We start from the raw sequence: 24,241 nt of genomic DNA, 5'->3' as shown, positions 1-24,241 counted from the left end.
TATAGGAGAACTCTGCAAAGTCTTCAAAAGAGAGGTACTTAATGATTCCACACAAGACTTCAAAAATTAATCAAAGTCTTCAAGGTCTTTTTCTTCAGTCTTTGTTCCCATTTTCAACATTCATGAGAGGAAGCGAAGACTGAAAAGAAAATTAATTAACTTTAAGAATATCTTTGCACATCTTAAGTACATCGATAATGTAACAAATATGGAGCTCATTGGAGTCAGAGGAGCAAAAGCTGCAGCCTCTCACCTGAGCATTGTCCCCCGTCTCACACCTCTCCACTTTAATGTCACACTCCATCTCTCAGGTGCACACCGTGAGGCTGTGATCAATTAATGTGTCTCTCTGGTTTGAAGGTGGTGTGATTTCTATGCCTCTAGGAGAACTTTGAGTTACTGGGCTTTATTGTGTTTCCAGAACATACAAAGATGAAGGCTATGTAAGTTTGACCTGCCAAGGCTGAGAAAAAAACAACAACTTTCAACAGCTTACACAACATGTGAGCCACACAACAGCAAGGTGCTTATGGCAGACAGAGAGAGGATGATTGTGTGTGCTTTGATGAAGTCTGAATCCAGCAACTGAAAGGTGAAAGTGCAATCATTATATAAAAGCTGAAAATTGCTAAATGATTTTCTTCTTCCTCTCTGACCCTCTGACTCCAACAAATGTGTATGACCCACCCAGCACTGAGGCGAGAGTCATCCCTTCGCCCTGGAAGACAAGATTCAAGCAGCCATATGTTGGCTTCCCCTAACAAAAGTCTCCCCTGTTCTTTATGAACAGCTGTTCAGCAGCGATCAATGATAAGCATCCCAAACATACATATCGAATCACTGTGGAAGAAACACTGAAAACAACATGAGCTGTTGCCCCAGCCAGCGCAGTCAATCACAAGGCCTGGCAACGAGTTTCTGATATAAAATGATCACAATGTGTGAGAGCTTTATCAGTCTGTACTCTCAGCCAGGGGCGTGTCAGAGGGGTGGCATGGGCCCGCCCCCAAGGCCACCCAAGGGGCCAATACTGAAATTATCTTTAAGTAACTAGTTTCTTGCCTTGATGGGATTTATGTAAACGTGTTCTCCTTTGACTCTGTTGCAACAGGCTGTTTGGTGCTTTCTTTGTCCCTGAATGCCACACGCTTCTTAACCCTAAAGAGCCCAGGATAGCACCGGCGCTACAATTTACATATTAAGTTTGGATTTGCAGAAGATTTTAAACCAGACAAGATAGATTGATCATTCTTTCTGCATATTAAGTCTGGCGAGTCACACTTACATATTGTGTTTTAAGATGTCCCAGAGCGCTGTGAATGTCCTCTAAACATCATGATCCAGACCGTGGTTGTAAACATAACTTTTTATGTTAGATACACAACATTTTCATTTTTTACTTTTAAATTTTTGAGTGATACAACCATGATTTTACTATATTTCAGGGAATATGCATAACATTTTTTTTTTCAGAGTTTGATGCACTTTGTAGCAGTTTGTGTAATTAGTCTGGGCAAAAGTCTACATTTTAAGACAGTTTGGTATATAAGGGTTGTATTGATGTATAGCATGAAATGACATGACAGCATGTAAAAATTGAAAGATATGCTCTGGTAGACTTGGCAGGTCATAAAAGGTTAAATTGTAATGAAGTACATTTGTTTCATTAGACAACTGTAGATTATATGGGTCTGTTAAAAGCTGAAGCAGTCAAAAATACATTTATCAAACACGTTTGGGGTGCAAGACAGCGGGCAGCATGCAGGAGTTTTTTTTTTTTAAGTCTTACATTCAGCCTTTTCTTTTTTTGTGTCCCTAAAATGTTTACTTTTGAAAATGCAAATGTGACTTTGAGTCAAGTTGAAGTTTATGGAGAGAAAGAGTAAAAAAAAATGAGTGTGTGTCAAAACATCTGTTCCCCAGTTGGGCCACCCCTACAGCCCTGATCTCAGTGCGGCTTGATTTTTAGACCAACAAGTGAAAAGTAAGAAGAACAAGAAGATCAAAAACTAACAAGCCAGACATCCAACAAATTGGTATGTATGTGACATTTTTACAGCAATGAGATTAGGAGGAAAAGAGAGATCTGAGATCTGAGATCTGACCCTTACTCCTCCTCCCTCCTGTCAGTCCAGTATGGATCAGCTCTCCTCCCACTCTGCCTCATCCAAATTCTGACCTACATTTACTTTCATATAAAGTTACACTCTACAGAACAAAATCTGCCTGTTTTTCTGCATCTGATTTTTAGCATCATCAGTTAAAAGCAGCATCTTTACAAAAAAACCAACAACAGCATGCCTCCCCCTAGTGCCTATCTGCATGAAGACTGAAGACCCTCCTGTAGGATTCAAGTGAGATGTGTAAAACCTGACTTTCAAAAACAGAGAAATCAGTGTTGTGTTAACGCCTCTACTAATCGATGAGAAATTGCAATGTGGGAAAGCTAAATAAGAGACTAGCTTACAGAGGATTTTTTGTGACTGGTGCATTCAGTGTTGTGCGGATACATCACTCAGCGTCTTCAAATTCAGGATCTTCACTCTAAGATCGCAGTTTTGCAGAAATTAAACTTTGGACCTCAAACAACAACTTTTAAGTTCAGCCAACCTCGCATTAAATATTTACACAAAGTTTATGTCGACACTCAACATTTTCCCCAACACAAAGTTTGAGCTCCAAACTTTGAGATCTTCTGCTGAAGTCTCCTCACCTGAGGTGTAAACTATTCCAATCCAAGTCCGACAGAAAAACGTGAAATCTGTCTTCATCTCCGGATCTCCGGTCCAGAGGCGCAGGAGCCTGAGCGGTGTTTCTTTTAAATAGTTTAAAAATGCTGCCGGAGACAGAGAAGTGGCTCGTTTAATGTCCGTGGATGGGAGAGGGAAAAAAACTCAGGTGAACCTCGGCCAATCGATGTCTGTCTGCACTCTGCACAGAGCCGAAAAGCTGAGGGGGAAACAAGAGAGGGGGGAAACGTTTTTTCCTCCTCTCGTTTTGTCTAAAGGATGCACAAGGCACTGAATGGGATTTACAATGATTTCCCTTTCCTTAGCTCGTGACTGGAGCGCGTGCACGCCCATCCATCCAGTTCATAAAACAAGCTGAAGCGCACGAGCTTGAGTGTGTGTTGAGTGTTTAGGGGAGGTCTGCCTATAACATCCATGACAAATTTCCTTCCTGCAAACTCCCAGCCGTTTAATCCTCTGCGTTAAAGACCTAATGCGATCAAGATCCACAGGATAAGTCAGTCTGTAAACAAACAAACAAAAAAAGAAGAAGAAGAAGAAAAAAAGATGCCATTTATAACGACAGGACAACTTCAAACTTTATGGTGACATTTATGAGCCATTTTTAGAACTGGGGATTTCCATTTGTTGCTCAAATACAAAACTGTTTTGTACTGATTTGTATTGCAAGGATGGAGTTCGGAGGCGGTTAAATCCCTTATGACATCCAAATAGCTTGGCAGGTAATCATAGTGCCATCAGAAACGCAAGAAAACAGCAAAGTTACCAAAGAAATGAATAAATACTAGAGATAGACAGATATGGATTTTTTGGGGCCGATACCGATACTGATTATTAGAAGGCAAGGAGGCCAATAACCGATATGTGAAGCCGATACTCATTTGCAGTCAAAGGGAAAAAATTGGCGTAAAAAATTTGAACCATACAAACTCCAACACTTAACTGCATTTAATGCCTTCAAGCATATGTTTATTAAACAGCTCCCAGGCTCAGCAGCATGTTTTATAAAGTTAAATGAAAACTTAAAAAAATAAATAGCTAAAGTTTTCTACAGTAAATAAAGTTTTCCAAAATTTCTATGTTACTGCAATGAAACTGGACAGAATTGAGTTTGTGCTGCCTTTTACATGCATGTAATTTAGTTGAATTAATTTTCTGCTTGGTTTTACATGTCTGATTTTAAATGACCATCTAGGGCTTCCACAGACAGGTAGAAACTATGTGCAGAGAAGCATCAGAGCCAAAACAACACAGTTTTGAATGGGTTTTATATTGGCTGTCAGATTTTAAAAAAAGGCTGATACTGATATGCCCCAAGATGCCAAATATCAGCCTGGCCGATTATCAGTCTATCCCTAATAAATACACAGCAACCCTTTGAGGAACACTTACACAACATGAACTGTTTTGTTCACCTGCTTTTAATCCATAATCTCAGACACTGTAAATTCCCTTTAAGTATTTTTGAAACAATTAACTCCACGCATTTATTTCCGTTGTAAAAAAAAAAAAAAAACGGCATAAATTCAAGGTAGGAGCAGTTTTCTTTTCCCTTATGAATGCAAATTCCTCAAGAAGTTCAACAAACTCAGGAGTCCTGGGAGTATCTCTGATAAGACTGTAATTCTTCTGGCAGAGGGGTCAGATGTTGTAATGCCTCTGCTGAAACTGACCTGTGCAGGCCTGTCCAAGTCCTGTTAACCTTCCCCCTCCGCCCAAACATCTATCATCCCCAGGGAGGCTCCTGAGTGCGAATGAAAACCGTGTAGCGAGAGAATAACATGCCCAAAGTGAGCCACTATCAGCCCTGTTTTTATCTGACTGAGAGGGATTGGGAAAATTGAAAACCTGTGTAGTGTAAACACTGATATAAAAAGAGGGGGCAAAGGGTGCTCACACACATATAACAGCCGAGGTTTGGGTGCAGCAAGGAGCTTTTTTTATTAAGTGGGTGTTGTACAGGCAGCTTTGGGTCAAGTCAGTTCCCTTCAGGAGCCATGGAAGAACCAGGGAGCCCTTTTTAGGCAGTTTAATCGATACCAGGCAGCATTTTTTGAAGTGCACTGTGACTGTGCTGAAAACCCAGCAGTGTGCACTTGGAAATCCATTACAGGCAAAACAACACTGTAGCTGACTCAAGGCTCATTCCCAGCCGTGCCTTCAGCACCACTGAACACCAGTTCATCCATCATGCAGCAGCTGTCAATAAGACATATGAGGACAAATATTTTCTCTCAATACGACTGAAGTGTTCTCAATGATTTCTAAACCACAGGGCAGCGGACATCAGAGGAGTGTGGAGTAACAGGGAGTAAAAGGATCACTGGGTGTTATTGTGGGCATGTGTTTCCCCACTGATCCCTCACGGCCATGCACCTCTCTGACCCGAGAACACAATGTTGTGATTGAATGGTTGTAATTAAAATGTTCTCCTGGTTTCAGCCCAGCAGCGCCCTCGCTTTCACGGGAAAACAAACGCACTAAATTGTTGATAGTCCGACAAAACTATTTCCAGGGAGTCACCAAATTTCATTAACGATTTACAACGGATAATGTCATAGAAAACACTTGAGCAGCCAATGGGATAAAATTCTGCACACACAAGCACGCAGACAACAGCGATAACAAACAACAGCCCTCATGCAGGACGGCATAATGGACCCTGTTGTGTTGAATGAAAAGGTTGGAGTTTTTAGTCCTGCTGGCTCCTGAGAGACAACTGAGAACTCAAGGACCCGTCCTTGAAGTGCAGGCACACCATCCGGCCCATCCTCAGGTCAGGAAACACATTACAGACACGCAGCTACTATCATAGGAAGGATATGTGCAGAGAGCATGCAACCCCGCTCAGTCTCTTTCTCAAGTTCATGCCCATGGGCCTGCTGGCCTCTGCTACTCTGCCAAGCTGCTTTGAAGTAGCTGTCAATGTTCAAGAGGGTTTCTGTGTCTTTGTTTTGATGGAGGCTGCCAAAACTTCTTGCCAGATATAGGTCATGTTCTCAATCAGTCAGCAGCCAAGGCAAGCTCAAACAAGAACAAAAGGAACTGACTCTGCAAACTGGCTGTTAGATAATTTACTACCTAATTAATTAGACATGAAGCTCATTAAGTGCAACCGGCTGAAATAAATTACCCAGGAAGCGCAATAAACATAGTACCTGAAATTTTACCCTTTCATTTAACCAGAAATTAGAAATTGTAAAAACTTTGTCTGTTTTGACTTGGTTCCTATGAAGAATACACTGTTTGTAAAACATATGTGCTGCTTCAGGGACGTCACCCATTGGTCTTTTAAGAGGTGTCATGAAGTGCAAAGATGGCCAACTCTCTTGATCACCATTTCCAGTCTAAAAACAGAAAAATAGGTAGATGTTCGCCCAATGAATCATAGCTGCTATGTCCCAGACAACTGTAAACATTACTGTAAACATGTAAATATAAAGGCCCCAATGGGGTTTCCTCAGTTTTTGGGGCCTGCTGCATGTGGACACTCAAGGCTCTCATTTTTTAACTTTGTTGTAAACAAACAGCTGACATGAAAACAATAGTTTCCATGTAATAAAGTCAGCTCCAGATGAATTCAAATCCAACACTTACTTTGCTTTCCGCTTTGGTTTTGCCTCCACCTACTTCAACAGAAACATCTGGCTCTTGAGCTGCTGAGCACTACACTTTTCTCACGACTAGTGGCTGACCAAATTGTTAATAATCACCTTTATCCGCAGGTGACATGCCTGCTGTTAAAAACAGAGTTGTTGAGAGTGCAAAGTGTGAGCCAGAGCAAAAAATCTTTTGGCTATGAAATGCTAAAATTCTTTCTAAGTCTAAGTGGACCTAGTAGTTGCTTTGGGGTCACTGAGATACCTCTTTCAATTTACATTTTGTCATAACCCACTTTTAATTAAAAAGTACTGATTCATGCAGCTTCAATTTTTAATGCTTCTTATAAGGATAGATACTAAAATTCAGTTCAGTGATCACCACGTTTTACCTGAAGGCACAAAATATTCCTCCGGAGTGATACAGGGTCAAAAATAAGAGGCTCTACTCAGAATCTCTTTATACTCAGCAGTGGAGGACTGTTTCATGGTTACATCTTTCTGTTATATTTTCAGCCTGTTATGCCTCTTTTCAGAGACAAGGCGACAGTGGTTACAGCAAGAAACCAGGAGGGAGAAAGGGGAATGACAAGTAGGGAAAAGGCTCCAGGTTGGAACAACAGCCTTTGTTAAGGGGTGTGGGACTTCACCACTGGGCCAAACTGGTTCCTCTTATTTATTCGACATAAGAACGTATCAGGTATCATAACTTAGGTGTCATGAGATTTGAAGATTGGTTTGTCAGTATTTCAGTTTGACGATTATCCAACAACACAGGCCAGAAATCTTCTCTTACTCTTTATAAAACATCCCTTCAACAACTTTCCCTGAAATATCAATCACCTTATGAAGTCAATATGTTGATTTAATTAACACCTCTGAATCGCCAGTGTTCCTTTGTCTGGTACAGTACCTGTGGGAGGAAGGTGTGGTGAAGGCTCAGCTGCAGGGGAGTGGTGTGTGCTTGGGGTTTGAGGGAGCAGTGCCAGAGCCAGAGCACACCAGCACAGGTGTGAACTGTTACTTGATTGCTGTCCTCTTACCTGCTGTAGCAAGCTGGACCTGGCACAGAGGCCATGTCCACACGTAGCCGGATATTTCCAAAAACGACTATCTTCCCTCGTTCGTTTTAGAAATGCTTTCGTACACACGCAGCGGGCAAATACGCAGCTGAGTGCGGCTACAAGCGCGCCAAACCCATAATGGGAAGTGTTTTCCTGACGTAAAACCCGTGCCAGCCAATCAGAATGAGCACCCGTCATTCAGCTGTGACGTTCCAGAACCGAAAACACCGTTTGCCGAAACCATGAAACCGGAGTTTTCCAAAACCTTCGATTTGGCCGGAGTTTTCAGAAAATATGTTTTTCAGTGACGTAAAGCTGAGGTTTCGCGTGGACGACAGGCGTAAACGTATAAAAATATGGCCTACGCGGTTTTCCAAATACCCAGCTACGTGTGGACATGGCCAGAGAAGACCAGACAAGGACACTGAAGACATTGAAGTTCACCAAGTTTGTAACTCAGTGTGGGTGAACAGTTAAATTGGGTGAACCCCAATAACAGTCTCATTTAGGCTACCTACCTTACCTACCTTACCTACCTACCTACCCTCTACCTTGTAGTTAGTAAATGTATTTTAAGTACGGACCACTTTTTTTTTTTTTTTTAATCTTTTCTTTTTAAAATCATTTATATTTTCTGTATTTTATTCTCTACGTTTTCCTGTTTTATTCCTCATTTATTTATCATTATACATATGTGTGTATTTTAGCTTAATTTCAAGTATTTTTTTTATTCTTAATTCTTAAAAAATCATTTTCTTATTTTATATTATGATTTATTTAATTTTATACTTTTTACCTAACCTCCAGTGTTTCCTCAGTTTTAAACCTTTAAGAAAGCATTTCCTCAGTACGTACTGGGTACAGCAGTGTGCTTTCTTATTGTCTTTTATCTATGTTGCTTTTTATTAACACTGTGTATGGGTTGCTGTGTGGGTGGGTTCCTGGGCTGGGTGGAGTGGGTTTGGGGTATAATTCTTTTATTTAATTCATGTGTCTGTTTCTGAAGCACTATGTGCTACATTTTATTTGTATGACAAGTGCTATATAAATAAATTTTGATTGATGGATTGAGTTTGAATTATTATTGTTTTCCTTTTTCTTTGATAGTCTACTCATTTCTCAGATTATATGTTAACTCTGGTACAGTTACTGTATAGTTTTGGAGGCTTAAGCTTACAAAGTTGCATAAAATGGGAAAAAAAACTCTGATTTTTTATTTTTTTACACACTCAAAATAATCAATACAACTCTATTCTTGTACAAGCCACTTATATAGGTTTCTACCATACTCACACATGCTTTTAAACTGACTTGAATACTTTAGAGTTGTATAGATTATTTTGAGTGTATAAACAAATAAAAAAACAGCGGTTTGTTTCCTATTATATGCGACCTTATAAGCCTAAGCCTAAAAAGTCCCTTAAAATATGGACCTTTCCAATAACTCCCTCCAATGATTATTTGCCTGGCCTAATTTCTAACACTCCTTCATTCTCCTAATGCTGGTAATGAGTTCCTGATTCTGAATTTCCTTTCAAAGTGAAAGACAGAGTGTATTTTTCAGGGGTCCAGAAAAGCTTCTTTGTTTTTGAGCCCAACAGACTATCTTAAAAAATACATTTTAAATCATAAGAACCAGGCCTTAGTGAATCTTTTCAAAGATAAAATAACGATATACAGAAGAGTTAGAGAAGTCTAGGCATATTTAACAATAAATACACTGCATAAACCGACGCAAGCAGCCAAATCAATCCAGAAACAGATACAATGGGACTGGGAAAAGCGATAAAAAAAGCTTTGAGTGCTAACCAGCTTTTCTTACTTACATAAACTGTTCCACTGAAAAGATTTAAAATATATGACTTGTAATCATTATGATGCGTGCTTCTGCTTGTACCACAATAGAGTATACTTTAATTCAAGAAATAAATCAGTTTCATGTGAATCTAAAGGTCAACTTTATGTTTCCCAAACGCACTGTTTCCATGTAGTTGCTATAAAAGGGGAAATACACAAGCCCCCATCTGTGCCACTTTTCCAGTCTGCAGAGGAGGCAGCAGCATCCTGCTTTCTGTGCCCTTGGGCGGCCCAGAGGCATCCCCACTGTCACTCTGTTTATGTGACCTTTCACCTGTCAGGAGGAAACAGGACGTCGGTGCTCTTGTGTGTTTGTAAAGATAACCGAGAGCCCGCCTCTTTGTGCTGTTGAAGTGTCAGGGATGTCTCATGAGCTTATAGCTGCTCTCTGCTTTGATGATGCTTAATAACATCCCTTATTATTTCAAGGCAGGTCAGGGAAGTGTGCAGAGCTACAGCTGCAGAGTGGGATCAAAGACAGAGCTGGTTTAGAAGAAAAAGTGATTTGGTTTATTGTCAGAATCAGCAGGTTTTACAACACTTATTTTTGGTCTTTGTCACAAAATGATTGACATGCAACAAACATGTGATGAAGACAATGTGATATATAATGCATAGATTTTATACTGGAAAGAACCCAACTTGACATGTTTCTACGAGATACAGCATTAAAATAATACGACAGCAGTATATCATGTGTTGTACTAAGGCACATGTTGTGTATGTAAACAAAAATCAACAAGTACTGGAGGTTTCCTACAGAACTTACAAGGTGCTCAGAGTTACAGCTTGGTGCTTTGCTCACTCAGAAAAAAAAGTAAAACATAAATACACTTGGGTGTGATTTTAAACCTATTTAAAACATGAAGAACTTACTAATCAGATAAAGAAGCTCAATGTAAAGTGCAGATGCCTCGGCACCGATAAAACTTCCTGGTGATTCACAAACACTTCTGCTAAAGGCCAGTCTGACTGGATGGGAGATTATTATCCAGATTATCGTAAAAAACTCAATTTACTGTAAATTTGTGAAGGACTAGTTTTTCCTTTTGTAATTTAGAGCTTCAGCTTCCATTCATTAAAAACTGACTCTTTTCCATGTTTTTTGTTTTGAAATGTGAATTTCCCCTTTTTAAATGATTACAGAACAATGACATTTTTAACACACAATAGAAGTTTCCAAAGATTTTAAAGTCCATTTCAGAAACGAACTAAAAGTTTCCCCCAATGAACCATCAGTATAGCGTGAAAAATAAGAGAACAGTCTGAAAGTTTAACCTCAGAAAACCCACAATGGCAGTTCTGAATCGTCATGGCTGACAGATAACAGTCATTGGTCACTGAGCGAGTGAACACCTCTTACAAGCTGAAAAGCTTTCATTGATTGGACTCCCCTCAGCCGGACAGCGCGACAGGCGGGTAGTGAATGAGTTTGATTGGATGAGGTTTCTGATGGTTGTCGCTGATACACGGGCTGAAGAAGGGGAACACCTTCCCCCTCGGCCCGTTGGTGAACGAGTAGAGCAGACTCATATCGTCAGCGTTGTAGAAGGACACCCTCCTCTCCTCACAGTCCAAGAAAACACCAACCCTCTTGGGGGAACAGCCCAGGTGCAGCCTGGTCCAGGGCTGTGTGCCGGCCGAGTACTCTGCCCCGTTACGGACCCGCAGCGTCCAGTAGCCGCTCTCGGGGCTTAGCTTGATCCGAGCATGACGGTCTACAGCTTCGGAGGCCACGCCCAGGTCCCACTTGGGTTTAGAGCCCACTTCTATCTCCCAGTAGTGGCGGCCTGACTGGAAGCCCTGAGAGGCCAGGACGTTGATACACTGAAGGAAGCGCTTGTTGTGGCCCACATGAGGGATCACGGCATCACATTCAACCGCCACGGTTTTGTCCCTGGAGATGTAGATGCTGGGGTGGGCTGTGTCAACATCAAATGTTAACGGGGAAGGACCTTTGGGATAAAACAATACATCAAAATGTGAAGAGGGTATGAATTTCAGTAATAAGGCTTAACAAAGAGTAAAATTTTAAGTGAATGGTTATCAATCAGCACACAAACCCTTACATTACCATAACTCTGTAACCACTTCATTATCTTGTATAATACGCTGCTAATTTTTCTGTAATTACTCCCATTATTGCTGCAGAACCAGTTCTCAGCAATCTTTGAGTGCTTAATGAAGCTCATGAGGGTGGAAATTACCTGGCTTCAGCGCCTTGAACATTTTTCTCCATGTGATGTACTGCAAAGGAGCCATGTACTTGTTGCTGAAGGCGTTTATGTCAAACTCTGGAGCAATATCCGCCCGCACACAGGGCCTGTCAACAGAAAGCAAGCATACATTTAGTTAGGATGGCATATTCTCAAAGACATGACACTAAGTGGAGACAGGGATCAAATAGGCTTGGATATGAAAATGCTAAAAGCAGTGAATCATTTGTAACACTGAAAAGAACACTTACCTCAACTGTGGGAGCTGGAGGGAAGGAAATGAAAGAAAAATCTGATTAACAACTCTGGTCTCAATTCCATGCAAATCTCACCAGGCAAGTTCGTTCTCAGTCTCAGATTCATTCAAAGTTCAGATGTGATCTACATTTTCAAAAGCCTGAGGTAACACACTTTCAGGAAACTTTTGATCAAACTTATTTTTCTTGCGGAGTCCTCACCTCAGTCACCACAACATTCTCGGTGTCGGCGCTGGCCTGCTGCAGCACCCTCATGTTTTCTTCCAGCTCTCTTAGAGCCACCTCGATGGCCTCCAGGTGGTGCTGGACTTTCTCCAGCTCCTCTTCCTGCTCTCTTCTTAACTGCTCCAGCATGTACGTCTCCTCATCCTGCAGAATCTGATGGAGCGCTCTGAACTCTCCTTTAACACGAGTCTGAAGATCCCCTCCAAGTTTCTACGTCAGGGAAAAAGAACTGATGAGTAAGGGAGGGGAATAGAGGACTAAAGGGTTGGGTTTCAGACTTAAAGTTTTATGATGCTTTCTTTACACTGCCTACTTTCATTCTGAGCATCTCAAAAAGAAAAGTTCCCAAGTTGTTGGTAAGTTTCTTTTACTTTTAAAGCTCTAAGATCTTGTAAGTTGGATCTGATTAAGTGACTCATACGATAAATAATGAAGATGCACACAGCATCTCAAAGAAAGTATTCAAACAACAAAAAAACAGCTTTCCTGCTTGCCGCACCACAGCACAGCATGTCACAAAAAATCATGCTTTTATCTTCCATCTGTGTAACATTCATTAAATATAATTCTGTTTCTGCCTGTACATTAGGTTTTTACACAGTATAATAAAAGTCCTGTTGTTTTTTAGCCACTAACAGATGCACAGTACAAACACACCCGGTCTTTTTTTCTTTCTGCTTAATCAATAATGACAGATGTATTGTGTGGCATTAAGGCTGCACAGCAGAAAGGATTTCATAGTTTATACACAATGAAGTGAGGTTTGTGAGGCACCTGCTTATGCACCCAAGCGTTCAGTCCATAATGATTAACATATCAAAGCACAGGCTGGCACTTACCACATCTGCAAACACCAAACATGCACAACTACATATTGCAAACAACCATTAGGAAGGGATTTGTGCATTCTTATCTGTTAAGTGCTGCGATCCCTCGACTCCCGTAGAGGAAGTTACCTTTATGGTTTCCATCTTGTCTTTGTCCCTGCGAATACTGTTGATGAAGTCCTCCTTCCTCAGGCGGTGATTCTCCAAAGTCTCCTTCAGTTGTTTCTGTTTGGTAGTATGCAAACAAATCAGTGGGGTAAGGAAAACAGGGAAATATAGAAAGAGTATTCTCATAGATGCAGTGTTATTTTAGATTCTATTAAAATCATTATCACTGAAAAGTTTCTGTTGAAAATTGAAGTTTTTTTCCCCTCATCTGTTAAAACACATTATAATTTAATTCAATCTACTGTAAGAAAAGCACAGATTAAAGACATCATTTGACATTATGGTTAAAGCACTTAAAGGCACCATTATGTTGCCAGGCAACAAGCAGAAACTTCAGGAGGTGACTATACCCAAGCAAGAACAAGACGAGCATAGAGCTCTATTAATGTCACTTCTTATTTGTCTGTGGTTTTAACACTTCAGCTCTTGTATTCCTTCCAACATGTGATAAAACCTGTTGTGTAATGACCTTTACAGGTGGATTCTTATCACCTTTGTACACAACAGGATTAACTTTCCCTCTGTTTGCACTTTGCTGAGCTAACCTGCTGCCAGCTTTAGCCTCGTATTTACAGAAGAGAGTGATATTGATCTTCTTATCTTACTCAGTGCACGTTATTGATTAAATATATTTCCCAAAATGGAACAGAAACAATAAAAATAATAATAATAACTTTCATGCAGGATGAAAAACAGTTTCACATCACAGTAGTGACAAAGGCTGAATTGATGACAGGAAGATTCGATCGAATCTTATTAATATGAACAGGGTTTCCTAAATATTATTCGACTATGTCCCAGTTCATTCATGAATCCTGTCAGACAGAAGATTATAAAAGGGAGTGGAACGAGACCTTTGTCCTTGACCATTGAAGTACAACACGTTCAGGGTGTAATTACAGTTTATAGCACAGACGTGTACTTCAAAATGAATGTGAATTGCACTCATCTTAGTAAATCATAGGAACATAACTTATTAGGTGAAAGGATTATCATTTTTAAATCCTTAAAATGCTTTGCAAATAAAAATAAAAGGAGAATGGAAATGTACCCAGCAGGATCACACATAAAAACTGAGGCTTGAACTCACCTCTAGGTTCTTGAGATAGGTGTCCGAGGTGGTGGCCCTGACTTTTTCCACCATGGCTGTCACAAGGTAGTTAGTTTGAAACTGCTTGCAGCTAAACTCTTTGCGGCACTGCGGGCAGGTGACAGGTCCCTGAGTTCCTCTCCAGTACCTGGAAATGCAGGGTTTGCAAAAGTGGTGCATGCAGGCCAACATGACAGGGTCTCTGAAGAGGTCACAGCAGATGGCACATGTCAGATCCTCCTTTAGGCTACCTTTGGAAGATGTGGCAGCACTAGCAGCAGCAGCCATGGTTCAGGGGAGTTTCCTCTCCAAAGTCTGTCCACACTGAGGAAATGAAAGCAGAAGCCTGGAGGCAGAGAGGGATAGAGAAAGAAAAACAGTATTAGGAGACAGAGAGTTACACGGGGCAGGACTAAAAGTTAACTCTCTACAGCAACAAATTCCTGTTGATCATTACTATTGAAAGTCATTCTTTGTCTAAAATTGGATCCAGCATTCTGATTCTTGCTCCCTTCTTCTGAAGTCCAACCCTGAAAACAAACATTAATAACTCTTCTTGCTCCTCGAATTCGTATACTTCAATTGTAAATGACAGCCAGTTCGAGTGTAAATGCTAATCAGGGTTACAGGAGCAGAAATCAGGTGCTTTACCACGGGACTCTATAAGCTAGCTTGTGATTTGTATTGTCAAAGCAACGCTTAGTCAGATGTTGAGTTTGGTTTTACCCTGACGGAAGCCTACTAGCTTTCAGCTACGTATAGCAGTCAGTAAACGACGGCGTAGGTCACACAAATGTAAGAATTTAACACATTTACAACAAGCAACCTCTTTGTCATACTTTGATAAACTTACGTTGTCTGTTGCTCCGACAATTATCTGAACAAATACTTCAAAGTCCCTCCATCTGCTCTCTGATCTCCCCTCGGCTGCTGTTTGGGAACAAAACGTACACCTCTACTGCGCATGTGCGGAGCTAAAGCGCTCCCACGATTGGTTCACATGTTTCAAAGCGAACCTCGAGGTGTGAATTAGAGCTGTGTAACACCTTTCTCCTCTTCACATATTTTCTCTTTCACTTTGCGAAAGGGCTGCGCTGAGCCCTGTGGTGAAAGACTATTTCAGCACCATTCTTAATAAATGGAACCAGTCACCTCCTTCATTGAGTTTTTTCACCAGCAGATCAGAAGTCAGGGTGTTAAAGACGGATGAACAATTCTTAAATGATCTTTTAAACTTATTACACACATCAAAACATTTGCCTCCCACTTACTATGATTCTAAAGTTGCAAAATCAATTACTTACCCTAAAAATGTATGTATTGTGTTTGTATGTGTATTCATATACACATGTTCTGAAAATAAATCCTCAACCTTCCCTTGACGTTATTGTTTTATTTTCACATTTCCTTGTAAAATGAATTTTGGCAGCTTGAATTTCCTCCTTGCCAAAAAAGCAAGGCAGCATAGGCTTTATCCCTCCTTGTATGTAAATTTTAAACACTAAGCCCACAGTTTGCAACACAGGCCTTTCTATGAACCTTTGAATACGAAAATGTGAAAATGTTAATTCCTAAGTGCTAGAAAGGGGAAAGAATTTCTTGGAAACAGGCAACATATTTTAACTTAACAATCAAAGTCTACAACCTATGATAAGAATATACATCATAAAACTGTCTTCTAAACAAAATAACCAATTGGAATAAAAGAAATGCATCTGGCCCTGAATGACTTTTACAAAACATCTACTGTATCAATAAGAACAGTATCTGCATGTCTTGTAATCCTTTACTGTAATCTAAGAAAGCACATCATGTGGTATAACGGTAATAATTTTGACCCCTTGGATCCAAGTTGCAGACTTCCCACACTGTTCATCCTCTGAAATCAATGCTTTGCAAGCACTGAATAATGAGAGACTGTGATCTGGATTGGGCCGTATTTTCCTCCTTTCTAATTTTACCTGCATGAGAGGAAACAAAAGGAAAAAGAGACATGAATGAGATTTTTCCGTTTGTTAGACAAAGATAGAAGAACTGGAAGTCCACTGGTGGTGCACGGTAAATTTCATGTTTTCTTGTCTTTGGGTGTATCTGAAAATTTCATCTGATCAGTTGCACAATTGCTCTCCGAAACTGAACATTAACAGCAATCATACAAAGAGGAATCAATGTCAAAGAGAGGAGTCACTCAGAGTTCACAAATTTAGTATGTGTACATTCATATTAGTGCATGTAAATCAAAAAAGTCAGAAAATGACCAAAAGTTTTTTTTTTTTAAATCTTGAGATTGAAGAGATCTTGATACAAGAGTAGAAGGAGATCTCTAAATGCTGGCAGATCAATAAACCGTTTATTGGTCATGATGTTGGCTGTTGTAAACTCTGAAGAAGTCACTGATAAAGAAATGTTGGACAAGAGAAGGTTAAACCTGATCATAAAGAAGCCTAAAATCTGTTTTTTGATGGATACACAAATAATTTTAATTAAGTAAGCAATGAAGATTTATCCTGGGTTAATGGTGATGGATCCTTCTGTCCATTTACTGTTCTGAAAAATCTTCTATCTGCACATCCATCCTTTCATGCTTCACAGCTTCTGTCATCTGCACCTCTCTCTGCTCTGCCTTTATCAGTAAATGGTGAAATCGCTCTAGGATTTTACTCCTAATTGGGAGTAAAAAAAAGTCAATTTATTCCTTGTCACTGTCAAAATGATCCAGTTGCTGCCGGGGTAATAACTTGTGTGTGACAAGGACACAAATCCTTTATCACTCATGTAGGCAAGTTGTGCTGAAAGAAGTGTCAACCCTGGTTATCCTGGTGCACATGGAGCCAGGGGACAGCTGTTGTAATTGAGACAATAATCAAGAATGGTAAGCTCTGCAACCCATTAAATTAGCTCAGCAATTGTTTCATCACAAAAAATACCGCCAAGGAGGTTCATGGGTCTCACAAGGCACTGTGATAAATCTGAGTTCCAACTCTGAATGGCAACTCTCAATACTCAAGGGAGCCTTGATCCCCTGACCTGTTTGCAAAAGCACATGTAAGCGTGCCACAATTGCCAAACCTTGGCAAGCCTCAGGATTATTCAGCTGTATGAAAAGACTCCTTCTACAATGTTGGTCCATATAACCTGTCATAGCCCAATAACTCAACACAACAGAGTGGGCTGTGCACGGGATCCTATCTTCAGCGTCTGTATTTTTACAACTGTATTACAATCTATTTTTACAAGTTTTCTCGAGGTCATACTTTTTCTGTACATAACAACAAATCTACCTTGAGAAATGTGTTGATCACTGCCCAGTTCTCCACAAAACTCTTCAAGCTTGGCAACAGTGATCGAAAGAAGACTCAAGCCACACTCTAAATCACGTTAAATGTCCAAACTCTATATATGAATGAATTCAGGTGAATGATTGATTTATGACTGATTAAAACCCTTAACAAAACTCTGTTTAAGTGTACCACTGCTCAGCGAGGTGTCCCCTTTCCTGGTGATCTGGCACCTTACACTTCTTTGTGTTTGTTTACAGCTTAACAAACCCGTTCAGCACAAACTTTGATCTATTTCAGGAAGCCATGGGGCTCAGAGAAATGAGCTTGTGAGAGATTTGTGTCTTCATTGTCTTCACAGTGAATCAGCTAAATCTGGCAGCAGTTTCATGCTGCTGCATCACAACATCAAGTTGTGTCGCTGAGTAGCTTTTGATGCTGCTCATTTGATTGCTGAAATTAGATCAGTGATGTGCAACCTCGGATAAAACAATGCAGGAGGATGTGGTTCACAGTCCTGTATTGTTCCAAAGTTCACCCAGAACTGTACACAAGAGTGACATGAAGAAACGCCTTGGCTCAAAGGGGGAAAAACCTTCCTGGAAGAGAAAAATGGCAAGTGTCACAAACTCGGTGACGTATTTTTTCACCTTAAAGGTTTCTCCCCCCTGAAGACTGACATGCATTTGACTCTAACGTCTAATGCAGTGAAAATGTCCGAGCACAGACCCATCGAATATACATGTCATCTACAGAGCGCACTTCCTGCGCAGATCTCCGGTGACGGTCCCTGGCACTGATGTGGACGCGTTAGAGCTGCTTCGGGAACGCACAGTAGAGCCACAAGATGCGCACTGGGCGCCACAGCTTGGGAGGAGCTTCGGGATTTTCCCCCCTTGTTTCACACCACTCTCGAGTGAAGACTCGTTTGCCAGAGAAGATATAGTGGAAAGGTGAGTCTGTTGTAGTACACGGCTTTTATTTAAGTGGCAAGAAATTTTCCTTTGAGGTAATTTTGAATTCTCTGTTTTTGCTGCGTAACTTGCAGTTATTGAAACTATAATACAGCGTAATTTGGATACGAGGAAAACACTTGGAAAGGAACCAAAACAAGTGTCCGAACTACTCCGAAAAAGAGTGTGTTTGTGTCGTGGGCGAAAGATTTGCACCTGTCGAGTTTGCTGGATGAGCGTGCAGGGCTTGTTTGGAGATAATTGAATGCGTGCTGTTCTCTAAGTTAATTAAATGACAACAAATTACGCATGAACAAAGCATCAGTGCATACTCGACTGGGGTTGATGCGTCTCCTCTTAATTAGATTGCGTATAGAGTTAAGAAGAACACGGTTGCATTGTGGCGTCTTGCTCCAGCAGGTGTATGGTGATGGACTGCTCGCTGGCACAAGCCTGCCTCAAGTCAGAAAATGGTTACTGATGTTTTGCAAAGTACACATGATCAATGATAAATCCTGATAAATTCATGATTGTGAGCTGCTGCATGGAAGGGCTGGCAGAGGGAGCATGAGGGCTGTGTTGTGCTTTTTGGATTTAGGTCTGTGCCATACTTGTTGCCATGCATGTCAGTGCTCCCTGTGTCAGTAAAATCCTGCAAGTCAATCGCACAGTGTGGGTGTGCAGTCCACTCGATGTTTTACCCCCTCCAAGGGCCTCGTGCCTTGTTTTTAATTGGGGGACCCATGCATCTTTATTTCTGGTTTTAACTCTTAACATTGCACACTTTATAGGTTTATTTTTTCAACGTATTCCTATTTAAAGTAGATGAGAGAGAAATGTGAAACTCACGTATTGATGTGTACAGCCATTCAGCAAATTTACATTAGTCTTAGAAAAATAGGATATAAAAATATGAGACATCAATAAAGTCTGTCACAATGAGCTACAGATTCCCTAGAGCCTGCAACGAGTGTCTGTCACCACAGAGATGACCTCTCACTAAATGCTGTTCTGTTCATTTTAGTGGCCTATAAAAAAACTCCAGGGACTTAGTGTCGGCTACGAAATGTGTGCAAAGTCATCCCAGGTCTCAGTACCCTCAAAGAGAAGGAAAGAAGAAAAAATACAAACCTGTGGAGTTCTCCTCATCCTTAGATGAAATTATTCAGAACCAGAGTAATACAGATTTGTGCATAGCCTCAGGCTGAGTCTTGTGTTACTCAATTGAATTAGCATTCATTTATTTAATGAGATGGCAGAGCCTTGGTTGTTATTTAGCATTCAAACATTTACCGTTATTCTGGACATGCAGCCACAAAATATTCTTCCTGTGTTCAGCAGGAGCTTGTAGCCTCTCACGGGTAAATTGGCAGAAATGACATGATAATAAGTAACAGAGCGCTCCTGAAAGTAAAGGATGTCTACCTGGAATTGGCTTGTGCAACAGGATAATTCCAGCAGGAATAAGATATACTTCACAATGTTTCTTTGTACCAGGACATGAGAGCAGTCTGCTGCTCTAATGATGTGGCTTTGAACTGGCTGACTCCCCCTGATCACATTGCTTCCTCCGTCATTTTCCCTTTAGCCTCCATAATGGCACAAGTGTCCAGGCATATGTTTACAAAATTTAAAACTAATATGATCAAGTGAACACTTTTTCAAGACCATGTGTAGGTTTATTCATAATGTAAAGAGCACTAAGAGGAAATATGGTCTATTTGATGTCAAGGTTTGGTGTTGGAAAGGATTAGGTTATGTCCTAAAAAGAGCAGTTTTGATTACTATCTGTTGCTGAAATGTGATCTTTTCAATAGCGTAGCTTGACAGAAGCCCCACTTCTTCAATGCAATCTGTGGTTATTGTCGTAATAATTAGGCTGCATTCATTAGAGGATTCTTACTTATTCGAAAACGCACTGTTTCATTTCTCACATAAGACACTTCAGGTCTGTAATAGCAGTATAACAGTTACAATGCAAACCAGCAGTTCCAGGTGATGTGAATGGAATAATGAAATGGTTGCTCATTAGTTCTTTCCACTCTGGTTACATTAGCGCTCGACTTTAATCAAATGTTTTTGCTCTTACTTCTGAGTCCAAAAGAATAAATGACAAATTTGTGTAATGCTATTTTCTCTTTACATTTATGGGGGATATGTATGCATATTTCAGTGTATTTGTGAAAAGTTGATTTATTTGATAACAGAAGATAATGTGAGGCACAAGAAGAAGGAAAAAAATGAAGGAGGGTTCAGTTGGTAGTAGCTCTGACTTCTAGTCTGGTTAGGCGTTCAAGCATATCTGAGTGACAGCTTTTACTGGTGGGAAGTCAGGGAGGGATCATGTACCAGACACTCACGCAGATGCATAGGGAGGCATACTCAGAGAAACGACCCCCTGTGGTGACTCTGTTTTAAATCTGACAATGGAGTCAGCAGTGGACATAAATGCAGATCAGGCGGTTTTATCAGGGGAGATATCTTAACACCCCGAGCTGGAGTGTTGTTGCGATTGAACACCCTCATGGTTTCTTTTCATGCTTTGATAGAAACCCTGCTCTGGATGGTTTTTTTCACAAATGATATTTTGTGCTTTTTTCTCCCAAGGTGTTGGCTCAGCCTCGATCTGGCATCTTCCTTCAAAATGAGTCCACCAGACACATCGAACAGCACAAGTGAAGGGGAGGAGGATCAAACAGACCCCCTGGGTTTCCTCAACAACAGCATGGATTTTCAAACACCTGGTTTTCACACTGACATTACCAAGCACCTTGGAGTCCAGATCACATTAATCACAGCGTACTCGCTGATCATTCTGCTGGGGCTGCTGGGGAATTCCCTCGTCATCTACATGATTATTCGTTACAGAAATATGCGAACTGTGACAAACTTTTTTATCGCTAACTTGGCCCTGGCAGATCTCCTGGTGAACACTCTCTGCCTGCCCTTCACTCTGGTTTACACTCTGCTGGATGAGTGGAAGTTTGGGGCCTTGTTGTGCCACATGGTTCCCTTCGCTCAGGCTTTGAGTGTGCACGTGTCCATCCTCACTCTAACAGTCATAGCTCTGGAGCGCTACCGCTGCATCGTCTTCCACCTTGGTCGACGACTCACATGGCACCTCAGCTTCCTCATCATGGCCTTCACCTGGACTATGTCAGCTGTTCTGGCAGCGCCCCTTGCTATTTTCAGAGAGTACCGACACGAGCAGATCCTGTCTCTCAACATGGATTTCGCTGTTTGTTCTGAGAAGTGGCCCCATGGCACAAGCAGGGACGGGGTCATCTACAGCCTCTCCATGCTGCTCCTACAGTACATCCTCCCTTTAGCCATCATCAGCTATGCCTACATCTGCATCTGGGTGAAACTTAAGAACCACGTCAGCCCATCCAGTCGCAATGACAGCATCAAACGCCGCAAAAAGACTACCAAGATGTTGGCACTGGTTGTGGTGGTGTTTGCAGTCTGCTGGCTGCCGTTCCACGTCTTTCAATTGGCCAGTGATCTCGACCTGGTGCTCAGGCTGAAGGAGTACAAACTGATATACACGGTGTTTCACATCATAGCCATGTGTTCAACTTTCGCCAACCCTCTCCTGTATGGGTGGATGAATAAAAACTACAGGACTGGCTTCCTCATGGTGTTCCGCTGTGAGGACAAACCAGATTCCTTCCAAACCGATGGCTCCTTCAGGACTCGCTCCATAAGAGGACTGACTCTGAATGGTCGCAATGGCGGGCATCCTCCGACTGCTGTATGAGATGAACACAAGTGAAAAGCCCTTTTATCACTGGACACAATGACAGCACCTTTGGATTGTGGTGCTTGTGGTTTCAAAAATAGCCTTTTGACTTGAATGATTTGAGCTTCAATATCTTTGTCACTGGAGAGGGCTCAAAGGTTTGCATGCCAGTCGTTTTTCTGTATGACCTGTCTTTTCTCTGTGAATGGTACTTGTGAAAAACATTGTCAAACCTATTTGGATGTGTTTAAAATGTTTACTATGGTGTTATTTAACTTGGTTAACTGTACAATGTGTTTCCTGTAACTGCTGAGTTCTTGTTGGTAAGTAATGTCCTGTTAATAATGCACTCTGCTGCATTTGTCGTCAATTTTTGACCAAGGATGTGCAAAGAATTAATGAAGGGAAGAGAGGAACCAATGTGACTATGATGAAATTTAATTTTTCACACTCATCTTTCTTTCTGCTGGCTGTCCAAAGCATTTGGATGGTTTTTTGTTTAATTATTCCAAATACTGCTTTTTGAGTCCTTTCTTTCAGTTCTTATCCAAGTAATCCAGAGGAAACTCTTCATGATTATCTTTCTAACCAGGAAATTAAATGCTTTTACCTGACACCCAGCTGTTCCACATTAGATGGACCAGCAGGCCTGTGACCAAAAGAATTGGAATAAAAACCAATTGACTTTGTAAAGTGAAAGAAACAGGTTCTTTATGACTCAGTAGCACAAGGCGAGCTGCTTTGGGGGTATACTTAAAATTAACGATTGAGAAGCAGCCAAAATATACCTAGCTGCTAAGGTGTCATTTTCAGGGTATTATACTTATTACAGTGGAACATATGTCGGTAGGGTTTTTTTTTTCACATTTTCCATTATTTGTTGTGAACATCTAGATGGAGACTTTGTTCTGAGTGGGGCACATCCACATTCTTACAGAGAAGAATCAAGGTAAGTATCCTGTCTGTATGGGACTGTATGATTAAAAATGGTGGCATATGATGGCACACACTAACTCCACACGTAGACAGTCAAAAATCATTCAGGTTGGTTGTCCATTGCACCCTTAAGACTGAAGGACTGCACAATCCACCAAGAGAAGACAATGCATATGATGAAACTGCAACCATTAAAGTTGTACTCAAACTTTCAGACTTGAAAAACAACAAAAAAGAACCTGGGGGTCCAAGTATCATCCAATAAAACACTTAATGCATAAGTGTCCTACAGAGTGTGATTCATTATACAACATGGGAAATGTGAATATGGTTTATGCTGCTGTCTCTAGACACCCACGTCTGATATTACCCCGCCTCAGCATATATTCCTTTATGTGTCGTGGTTTATTTTTGCAGCTGTAAGCCTTTATCAGGACTACCAGCAAACAGACTAACATTAAAATGAAGGCCCTTGGCATTAGATCCAACAGCTGTTGGAAAATCTGCTCCAAACCGCACATTTTATTCAGGGATTATTTCAGTTTGTGAAGGAGATAGACCATATTCTCCAGCAGCTGAGGCGGACAATTTCCTCCCCCAAAATGCTCTTTGTACAGAAGCCCTATCATCAAAGAAGTTTTAACTATTTGAGTTGATTGATTTTCATTTCTAAGAGAGGAGATGGCATTTATTAAAGCTTTGACAACACCTCACAACATTTGACCAATAAAGGTGCTGTTGGGAGTATCTGGAATCTTTAGTGTTTTTCTGGGATAAGACTTATTTCCTGTGAGCACCATCTTCCAGTGTTGGAAGGACTTAAGTCTTGCCAAGGCATTTATTTGTTCTGGAAGCGAGTGAATGGAGGGTGGATCTTCTTTTTATTGTTCAGGACAACTTTTTGCAGGATGCAAAGCAACAAGGTAATGTATTTATTTATGGTTACAAATATTTTTTAAAATAAGACAATAATCAGACTTTGTAAACTCAGTTTGTAGTGTTGTTTAGTGAATAGACGTGAGCAAATATCTGATTAGTGTTACTGTCAAGTGCTCTAAGATGTGTCAATCATGTGTAGTGTCACTGAATCCTGGTAATGTCCTCCCAATGCTCATGTACCAACTCCAACCCCACCAAGCAGAGCAAACATAACCTCACTGTTCATTTTATTGCTAGACTCCCAAGAGCAGACCCCTGCAGTATAACTGCTCCATGTGGGCTGGAATTAACATAGTCACAAACAGCTTAACCTGTGTTTTAGCCTTTAGCTCGTGCTCTA

The 24,241-nt window shown here is 40.9% G+C and overlaps 3 protein-coding genes across 6 annotated transcripts in view; 1 reads left to right on the top strand and 2 right to left on the bottom strand.

Annotated features, from left to right (window-relative positions):
• Positions 1-7,499, bottom strand: part of flt4 (fms related receptor tyrosine kinase 4) — a 63,053-nt gene extending 55,554 nt beyond the window's left edge. For 3 of the 4 annotated variants that reach the window (XM_074674531.1, XM_074674532.1, XM_074674533.1), the window contains exon 1: positions 2,714-2,987. In XM_074674531.1, coding sequence (XP_074530632.1) covers positions 2,714-2,771 — 58 coding nt within the window. In that variant the 5' untranslated portion in view covers positions 2,772-2,987. Of the gene's footprint in view, positions 1-2,713; positions 2,988-7,392 lie in introns of those variants that run through there. The other variant, XM_074674534.1, reaches the window with a different exon arrangement.
• Positions 7,500-9,782: 2,283 nt separating this feature from the next.
• On the bottom strand, positions 9,783-15,040 carry trim105 (tripartite motif containing 105). The gene is made up of 7 exons (XM_074674164.1): positions 14,907-15,040; positions 14,054-14,399; positions 12,925-13,020; positions 11,945-12,178; positions 11,738-11,751; positions 11,478-11,593; positions 9,783-11,225 (listed from the first exon to the last, which is right to left on the bottom strand). The coding sequence occupies exons 2-7, from the start codon at positions 14,339-14,341 to the stop codon at positions 10,666-10,668; spliced, it is 1,308 nt and encodes a 435-aa protein (XP_074530265.1). The 5' UTR covers positions 14,342-14,399; positions 14,907-15,040; the 3' UTR covers positions 9,783-10,665.
• A 2,767-nt stretch (positions 15,041-17,807) lies between these two features.
• On the top strand, positions 17,808-23,132 carry npy7r (neuropeptide Y receptor Y7). The gene is made up of 2 exons (XM_074674800.1): positions 17,808-18,284; positions 20,892-23,132. The coding sequence occupies exon 2, from the start codon at positions 20,929-20,931 to the stop codon at positions 22,042-22,044; it is 1,116 nt and encodes a 371-aa protein (XP_074530901.1). The 5' UTR covers positions 17,808-18,284; positions 20,892-20,928; the 3' UTR covers positions 22,045-23,132.
• Positions 23,133-24,241: the final 1,109 nt, after the last annotated feature.

This window comes from Halichoeres trimaculatus, unplaced genomic scaffold, assembly GCF_033239565.1.
Source record: "Halichoeres trimaculatus isolate MK-OKI-2021-1 unplaced genomic scaffold, fHalTri1.1 fHalTri1_scaffold_7, whole genome shotgun sequence".
Taxonomy (NCBI): Eukaryota; Metazoa; Chordata; class Actinopteri; order Labriformes; family Labridae; genus Halichoeres; species Halichoeres trimaculatus.
Note: the sequence above shows the minus strand (reverse complement) of the source record. Positions and strands in the feature narration are given on the sequence as shown.

What these genes read in the sequence shown, in the direction of transcription:
- trim105 (XM_074674164.1), bottom strand. Translation starts at nt 14,341, where the DNA reads ATGGCTGCTGCTGCTAGTGCTGCCACATCTTCCAAAGGTAGCCTAAAG. An exon ending in ACAAGATGGAAACCATAAAG is followed by an intron (nt 12,179 to 12,924) that starts GTAACTTCCTCT and finishes TCCCTGACGTAG; the next exon opens with AAACTTGGAGGGGATCTTCA. An exon ending in GTTCAAGGCGCTGAAGCCAG is followed by an intron (nt 11,226 to 11,477) that starts GTAATTTCCACC and finishes TTTATCCCAAAG; the next exon opens with GTCCTTCCCCGTTAACATTT.
- npy7r (XM_074674800.1), top strand. Translation starts at nt 20,929, where the DNA reads ATGAGTCCACCAGACACATCGAACAGCACAAGTGAAGGGGAGGAGGAT.